Source organism: Bidens hawaiensis, unplaced genomic scaffold (genome assembly GCF_021521415.1).
Source record: "Bidens hawaiensis isolate Kalapana, Puna unplaced genomic scaffold, B.hawaiensis_p1.1 tig00019940_1, whole genome shotgun sequence".
Lineage (NCBI taxonomy): Eukaryota > Viridiplantae > Streptophyta > Magnoliopsida > Asterales > Asteraceae > Bidens > Bidens hawaiensis.
In genome coordinates, this window is record NW_027493030.1 from 432,759 (window position 1) to 442,147 (window position 9,389).

A 9,389-nucleotide genomic window follows, 5' to 3' on the forward strand; every position below is an offset into this window, starting at 1 on the left:
GGGGCTATCGACTCAAATAGGCATTGCATGACTGACAAATGTACATAGGGAACAAAATGGCAGCCTTTTGCAGTCTATAATGGTCATATAGCCCCTATACGAACCGTATAGGCTTCGTGGCTCGTATAGCCCGTATATGTAGTTTTTTTAACTTAATAAATACAAATAACAATCGACATGGTTATAAAATAGTATCACGTAATTAAAGGTACATATTTTGCTCCATACTAATTAAACAACCCACGAACAAAAAAAAACGTTTCGGAGTACCGATGTTTTGAAAGACATGTATCGAAATAAAGTCGTTACTTCAAAATGCTCATGTTGTTCATACGTTGTTTTTGTATGTAACAAAATATGCACTTTTACATTATGTGTTTTTATCCTAATATCATGTCAGCCATTATTTTAAAAATATGCCTATTCGAATAATATAGGATAGCTATACGAGACAATAAAACAGAACCTAATATTCATCAACACAAACTAACATAATTGCAAACCTATACAACTTGTTAAGACAAATTGTGTAGTTTACCTGTGTTGAAATAACCAATCTAGTGTGTAACCAAGCATATGAAAATAATGTCCAATTCAAAATATTTGAATTTTGAACACTTTTTGTCACAGGACAAGAACAAACATGTAACCCACGCTTTAAAACTTGTACTATACTTTAAACACAACAATAATATTATTACCTCTGCAAAAAAGCCTCCACCATCTTCCACACCAACACTGTCTCCTACAACTCACTCTGCAACTTTCAAAAAAACCCTAATTCCCAAAACCCCCAAAATGCCCCTCATCGCCACCATCTTCTTCCTCCTCTTCACCACCACCGTAACACCCAAATCCACCATCGAACCATGCTCCACCACCGACACCTGCACCTCACTCCTATCCTACACCCTCTACACCGACCTCAAACTCTCCGAACTCGCCTCCTTATTCCAAATCGACCCAATATTATTATTATCCATCAACTCCATTAACTTCACAACACCAGACATATTAACCCACATCTTACCATCACAACATACCCATCACATGCACCTGCACCGACGGGATCCGTAAATCAGTATCCACCCGTTACAACACCCGACCGTCAGACACTCTTTCCACCATTGCTGACGTGGTGTACGGTGGGCTGGTGTCCGGTGACCAGATTAAGGAGGCGAATGAGATACCCGACCCGAATGTGTTGGATGTGGGTCAGAGCTTGGTGGTCCCGTTGCCTTGTACTTGTTTTAATGGAACGGATAATAATGTGCCCGCGGTTTATTTGTCGTATGTTGTTAAGGCGACTGATACGTTGGCGGGGATTGCGGTTAGGTATAAGACTACGGTTACGGATTTAATGGGGGTTAATGCGTTGGGGAATGCCGCGGTTGAGGACGCGGATATTCTCGCTGTTCCGTTGTCGGGTAATAAGTGAGCTCGGGTTGTTAGTTGTTTTTTAAGCTCGGGCGCGGATGGGTTGTTATTTGTTAATTTGTTTATATACGTTTTTAGTTATTTTATATGTTTAGTTTAAAGCTTAATTTATATACGGTTTTAATTATTCGGCTAAATTTAGCTCAAGGTCGGTTATGGAGTGTGAATTTAAAACATAAAAGTTTAAAATAGGTAAGCGAGCCGAGCCCGAGCTTGACTTGTTTTGACTTACGAGAGCCTGAGCACGAGTTCGGCCAATGAGTTTTTAGCCCGGGCTTATGGTTGTTTATTATTTTTTTCATTAATTTATATACGGTTTTAATTATTTTGATAAAAATATAGAGACTAACTGCTTAAATTTGGCTCGAGCTCGGAGATTAAAACATGGAAGTCTAGAAGAGGTAAATGAGCTGAGGCCGGGCTTGACTTGTTTTGACTTACGAGAGCTTGAGCTCGAGTGCGGCTTATGTATTGTTTTTATTAAGCTAGGTTAATTAATTTATATACGGTTTTACTTAGTTTTTATTTATTTTGAGAAAAAGTTTAAGCGAGCCTAAGATAGGCTCGAGGTCAGTTGTGTAGTGTGAAATTAATACGTAGAAGTCTAAAAGAGGAAAAGCTTAAAAAATGCATGAGGTTTGTTAAGGCTTCGAGGAGCCTAAACACGCTTCCTATACAAGGCTCGAGCTTGGGTTTGATAAGTAAATGAGCTTTTATTTGAGACTTGGGTTTGACTAGTTTTTTATTTATTATTTAATTTATATACGTTTATAGTTATTTTGAGAAAAACTTAAATGAGCCTAAGCTCGGCTCGAGCTTGTGTAGTATCTTAAGTGAGTCAAACTTGGGCTTTGCAGTGTGAAATTAATACATAGAACTTAGAAGTCCAAAAGAGGTAAATTTAAATAATAAACAATGCTTGTTTACGTGCTTCGCATACAAGGCTTGAGCCCGGTCCTGATAAATCAACGAGTTTTATTTGAGGCTCAGGCTTGGCTTGAGCTTGAAAAAGTTCGGCTTGTTTCGAGCTTTTTATCGATTGGAGCTCGCGGGCAACTCTGCTCGTTTGCACCTCTAGTGATAATGACTATACTTTTCCGATTAATTTGGGTTAAAGTAGTTAGATATTATTAGGCTTGTAAACGAACTGAACAAAACAAACGATCAAACAGGAATATTAAAAATGTAGAACAGGTGAGTTAATTTATCTTTACTTTTTAAATATCTAATTGTTTTAACCATAAAGAATCAAAATCATTGTCACTTACAATATTTTTGTAGAACCAGAATGGATTTGTTTTCGCTTTTACTTGAAAGATTATAATATGGTTTCTAATTATTAGAGTGGCAGTTTATAGCGTTATACGTTTCATTTTAAATATTACTAAATGAAGTTGCATTTTATTATGAATTGATATATTTTGTGGATTCTTTTCAGCTTGCGCATCAAACTTTCCGAAATATGCGTCTGACTATGCGTTATCTGTACCAAACGGAGCCTATGCTGTCACAGCAGATCATTGTGTCGAATGTAGTTGCACACCAGGGAGCAGGTTATAGTTACATTCATGTTATTGTTAAAAGAGGCTTTTATTTATTATTACTTTAAGATATGTTATTTTTTTAATATTTGTTTGGTGTAAGTTATATTGTCAGCCGGCTTCATTATCGGTTTCTTGTTCAAGCATGCAATGCAAAGGTAGCAATCTTATGCTTGGAAATGTTACGGTTCAGCAGAGTAGTGCTGGTTGCAATGTCACGTCTTGCAACTATGGCGGTTTTGTTAACGGAACGATAGTCACCACGTATGTTTCTGAACTTTATATTTTGAAAAGTTGGAAACTTTTTAAAAATAATTCCATACTTGCTAATTATTATTGTTAAAAAGGAAAACACGGGGTTAATAAGATCCCCTTAATTTGTCATTAGTAAAGGGTATTTTGGTCTCATTTTGCTTTAAATCTTTACTCTGCAGGTTGTCGAGTTCTCTTCAACCGCGATGCCCGGGTAAATTGATCTTAAATTTTTTTTAATTTTTTCTATCAAAACTTGCATAAAACAATAGTGACAAAGTAGTCGTTCGTTTAACTTTAACTGAACAAACTATCAAACACGAACCACTAAACGGACTAGTTATCTTGTTTTTGTTCGGTCGTTAAGAAAATGAGTGTGTTCATGTTCGTTTTTGTTTGTTCGTTAACAGTATTCACGAACGAAAATAACTGAGCTAGACTAAATGTGTTGTGCCAAAAAAATTATTAAAACTAGACTAAATTAAATAGTTCCTAAAAAATTTAAATGAATATATTAAATTAACGAACGAACTTAAATAAACATAAAACGACATGCGTTCATGCTTGTTTTTTTTAATAAATGAACTTCACGCTCAAATGTTCACTGAACGCCTGGTTTGTTAAACATGTTGCAGGGCCACAGCAGGTTCCACCGCTAATAGCGCCACCAACCATGGTTAGCCCAGACATGGTGTCGGCTCCAGCCCCTTCACCTTTCCACCTCGGTGGCGCACCAGTCGGTAGTCTTCCTGGCTCGGTGGTGCCATCAACTGGCTCAAGCATTGTGTTCCCTCCATCTGCAAACGGTCCTAGTGCAAGTTCTTCTAATGCGTGCACGTTGGTCAACCCGTTATCCAGTTTCTCACTAGCCATGGTTCTGGTTTTGTTTCTCAAGGTGATGGTTCCATTCTTGTAATATTTTGCCTCGATTCAGTACAAACATGTTGTATATTTATCGTATTTGCACGCGGTTAGACTGTCTTCTGGTATGAGGTTTTGGATTAGGGATGTTTGTAGTCAACTTTTTGGGACTTTGTCATTTGATTAAAATGATTGAATGTTGGTGTTGGATGATGCCCTCATTTGATTTTTGTGCTGTCTAATGTAGCTGTCTCTTTTTGGACTTTATAGTATGCCTAAGAGGATTCGCATTTGGTTTATATTTTCATTCATATAATTTGACTAGAAACACTTTTATACATAAAATTTGTTTATTTTTAAAAAAATTCTACATCTAATTTCATCTAAATATCTCTATTCAATAGAATAAGACTGCAATATCTAATAAAAATCATTAATTTTTCTAAATTATATGGTTGAGGATGATATAGAGATTCCAACGTAAATGCTCTAATATGGGTTTGTAGGCTCGGTGTCTACAAACCTTCCAAGTTATTATGTAGGTGAAGTCTACTGATAATGATATTAGGACCGCTTATGCATAAGGATTACTTTCATTTAATTAAAAAAAAATCCAAAAACCGAATCGATAAACACCATCCTACCAGAGTCTACTAATAATGATATTAGGACCGCTTTTGCAAAAGGATTACTTCCTGTTAATTCAAAAAAAATCCAAAAACCGAATCGATAAACACCATCCTACCGCCTGAATTCTAAAGCAATGACAACGCTTTTCGCAGTTCTCAAACCAAGTGGCCACTAAGATTTTACTTACACATGTAGTTACAACCCAATAAAAGCTAGTTTGGGTCAGTCTGGATAGCATTGTCCTTTGTTCGGGTTAGTTTGGGTCAGTTTGGATAGCGTTGTTCTTTAACGCAAGTGAATAGGGCAATAAAGAATCTACATATGCAAGTGAAAAGCTACAGTGATGGCCGGTGGTAATCTAGAACACAAGAAACATCATCCAATGAGCGTAGTTCAAAATTTGGATCGTTTACTACAACAGTTTAAAGTACATTCTATTTGGGCTTGTAAACTGTATGAATAACAGAAAGCCCAACGTGCGAAGTTTTAATAATTATGCAGATAACAATTGTAAATTTACATCTAAAAAATTGGTGTTATTCTGTGATCCCGAACTGAGATATACTTGAACCTCAGCAAAATGGGATAAATGAAACAATCCACCAAACTGGAACTCAGAAATTCTTCAAGATCTTCTCACCGGGTACACCGTTTCCAACAAGTATAGAAGTAACCTCCTGAAATACCATCCATTCAGTTATTTTGAGAACGTTTTGTACAATGTGCACACGTGTATGTAGTTCCTAATCAAACAGCAATATAAACTAACCTCGGCCATCTGTTTTTGACCACAAAGTACAGCACCAGTTGAGTCAGGTGCATACAATTGTTTTGCTCTAGCAAAAGCCGCCTGCTCAACACATGTACACATTTACAAGATGCAAAATGAAACAAGAAACCTTAAAACGAATGAAACAAATAATGCACACAATGTCTGTCTACCTGTACATAGCCAGCTTCACCAGTCCAACTGTCATCAGGCTGAGATAACACAGGAACAATAGTAACTCCAGAAGATTCCCATGATTTGAATCTATCCTGCAATGATCGAATACAACCCAAAATACAATATTAGAATCATTTGAGGATGAAAGGAAACAGAAAAACGACAGTTGAAAATGAAACCTGATAAGCCATTCTTTGAAGGTTTCTTGCACCATAATATAACCTCACATCTGATCTCTTGTCTGCACTAAAGCCTGATTCGATTAATGATCGAATGGGGCTGCATGACACACCGTATCATAGTTAGTTATTTGAAGGGAACCAAACAATGATAATGCCACTTAATCATACAATATAAAATAAAAGAAATCATAGTTTCTGCTGAAAAGATTTATAAATCCATCATTTTCTTGCAAGGTTTTGTAATCAGAGTAAACAATTACTAAGTGGACTATGGGGAAGAAGATGAAGCAATGCTATGTTGCTATTGTTGTTCCCATGTTCAAGCAATCTGCAAATGTATTATGGATAGTAATTAGAGCAATAATGCCATATACATACTGATTAACCAGCTAATTATGAGCTAACATAGTGATAAACCAGCTAATTATGAGCTAACATGCATACTGTATTACTGATTAACCAGCTAATCATGAACTAAGATACATACTGATTAACCTATATAGCAACTTTTGTTTATGTTCAATCAATCTGCAATTTAGTAATTAGGGTAATAATACCAAACGAGCTAGCATACATACTGATTAACCTACATACATATGAGCCAATATGCATACTGAATTACGGATTAACCTATATTGCTCTTGTTGTTTGTGTTCAATTCATCTGCAAGTGTATAGTAATTAGAGCAATAATACCATATGAGCTAGTTTACGTATTGATTCGCCTATACCAGCTATTGTTGTTCATGGTCAATTCATCTGGCAAGTGTAAAGTAGCTAGGGCAAATACTACCATATGAGCTAGCATACATACAGATTAACCTACATACATATGAGCTAACATACATACTTAATTATTGATTATATCACTCTTGTTCGTGTTCAATTCATCTGCAAGTGCATAATTAGGGCAATTATATCATATGAGCTAACATATATATGCTATTGTTGTCCATGTTCAATTCATCTGCGAGTGTAGAGTAACTAGGGCAATGATACCGTATGAGCTAACCTACATACCGATTAACCTACATACATTGGAGCTAACACACATACTGATTAACCTATATTGCTATTTACTGTTCATGTTCAATCAGTCTGAAAGTGTATAATAATTAGGATAATAATACCATATCAGCTAACATACATATTGATTAACCTACATACATATGAGCTAACATACATCCCGATTAATCTATATTGCTATTTTTGTCCATGCTCAATCAATATGCAAATGTGTAGTAATAAGAGCGTGCGTTCCATTACAGGTGAACTAACATACATACTGATTATATTGCTATTGTTGTTCATGTTCAATCATTCTGCAGATGTATAGTAATAGGACAATAAAACCATACTAGCTAACATACATACCGATTAACCTACAAACAAATGAGCTAACATACATAATGATTAACCTATATTGCATTATTGCTACTGTTCATGTTTAATTCATCTACAGATGTATAGTAATTCGGGCAATAATAGCATATGAGCTAGCATACACACTGAATTACTGATGAACCTATATTGCTATTGTTGTCCATGTTCAATTTATCTGCAAGCGTATCGTAATTAGGGCAATAATATCATATGAGCTAACATATCCTGAGCTAACTATGTTGTATTATTATTGTTAATGTTCAATCCAACTACAAATGTGTAGTAATTAGGGCAATAATACACATGAGCTAACATAAATATTGTTCTCCCAGATAGCAATTATTAAGTGAACTATGGAAGATGAAGCAGCTATTAAAAACTTTTTTTCAACCAACTAATATAACCCATTATTAAGTGGACTATGGTGTATTGTTGTTCATGTTCAATCCATCTACAACTGTGTGTAATTAGAGCAATAATACCATATAAGCTTGCTAACTATATATTGTTCTACCAAATAACAATTATTAAGTAAACTGTGGGGCGTTGATGCGTTGTTGTTCATATTAATCCATCTGCAAATGTGTAGTAATTAGGGCAATAATACCATATAAGCTTGCTAACATATATATTGTTCTACCAAATAACAATTATTAAGTAAACTGTGGGGCGTTGACGCGTGTTGTCATCTTAATCCATCTGCAAATGTGTAGTAATTAGGGAAATAATATCATATGAACTAACATACATATTGTTCAACCAAAGAATAACTGCTAAGTGAAACTATGGTGTATTGTTTTTCATGTTCAATTCATCCGCAAATGTATAGTAATTAAGACAATAATACGATATCAGCCAACACACTTATTGTTTAACCTGCTAATTGTGAGCAAAAACATGTGCATAATCATCACAAAACCATACCTAATCCCCGATCCGGTTGCGAAAATAAAAACCGACTGATACTCCTCGGGCGGCGAAATCTGATCCGTATTAAATCCTTTCCCCATAACCGGACTCAACTCCACAACATCTCTTCTTCCGAGACCACACAACAACTCGGCCGTAGATCCAGCAATACTTTTAACCAAAAACTCAAACACGCCGTTCGTAACCGCAAGCGACGGAGGCGAAGCGATAGCTAGAAACGACGGTTTCTCAACGTTAGGTATACGCAGCTGAAGATACTGTCCAGGAGCGGTGTATGTTGAAGCCAGATCTGGAGACTCCGACACGTCGATTGAGATATGGAACAGAGACTCAGCGGCCGGTGTGACGTCAGCGAGAGGTGTGGGAGTGAACGGAACGGTGTCGTTTTGTTGACGGACGGCGGCGGAGATGGCAAAGGAACGGTGACGGAGACGGTGACGGATAGGGTTTAGATGGCGGCGGAGGATGGTGGCCATGGGGAATGGTTGTGTGTGGGGAGGTGCATGGGAGCTAAGGTAGGGAAGCGGTGAAGAAAGAGTGGTGAGAGACATTGTGGTGGTGGTTATTGTTTTTAGGATGCGCCGCCGTGAAAGTTGGTTAGGGCGGCGGATGTTAAAATGCGCAGGTGGGTGTTTTACTACACACACGTGGCATGTGTGTGGATATGGGGATATCTTGGTGTTTGGTTACGACTAGCTGAGGGTGTCTTTGGATTAAGTTTAGAAAACACTATTGATTTGGTTATTGTTAATTATGGATTAGCATGAGATAGTACTATTTAGTACGGTATCAGTGTTAAAAACGCTCATTCTATTGTGAACTCGTCTATGTTTTTCTAACTTTAACCAGATAAACAACCAAACATTGAAATTAAACGAACATAGGTTTTCTTATTCGCATTCATTAATGATATAAATGAATGGTTCACAGGCATAAACAAACATAACTTAAGAACACCAACTAAAGTAAATGTGAATATCAATCGTGTATCTGGATTTGAACCTTTGACACTTCTAAAGATGGCTATTCTTAATAGCCAAAAGGGGAAACCAGCATCGAATAGGTGCTGAAAGCTGGCCTTCTGAAGGAAGAATTCAATCTCAAGCTCAAGACTTCTGAAGGAGTAGTACCAGTGGATAGAGAAGGTAATCCCTGTTCCACTATCGGATTCAGGGCATGAAGCCTGACTGACGAAAGAAAGAGCAGCTACTAAGAGGGTGCTTGAGGC

At 36.8% G+C, this 9,389-nt stretch overlaps 1 protein-coding gene and 1 pseudogene across 2 annotated transcripts; one reads left to right on the forward strand and one right to left on the reverse strand.

Annotated features, from left to right (window-relative positions):
* Positions 1-798: 798 nt before the first annotated feature.
* Positions 799-4,392, forward strand: LOC143559581 (lysM domain-containing GPI-anchored protein 1-like; annotated as a pseudogene). Its single transcript, XR_013139965.1, has 5 exons — positions 799-1,427; positions 2,876-2,990; positions 3,081-3,242; positions 3,413-3,444; positions 3,866-4,392. The product of XR_013139965.1 is annotated as a lysM domain-containing GPI-anchored protein 1-like (transcript).
* Positions 4,393-5,110: 718 nt separating this feature from the next.
* On the reverse strand, positions 5,111-8,864 carry LOC143559598 (fruit protein pKIWI502-like). The gene is made up of 5 exons (XM_077048124.1): positions 8,156-8,864; positions 5,847-5,946; positions 5,664-5,759; positions 5,491-5,571; positions 5,111-5,398 (listed from the first exon to the last, which is right to left on the reverse strand). The coding sequence occupies exons 1-5, from the start codon at positions 8,710-8,712 to the stop codon at positions 5,336-5,338; spliced, it is 897 nt and encodes a 298-aa protein (XP_076904239.1). The 5' UTR covers positions 8,713-8,864; the 3' UTR covers positions 5,111-5,335.
* Positions 8,865-9,389: the final 525 nt, after the last annotated feature.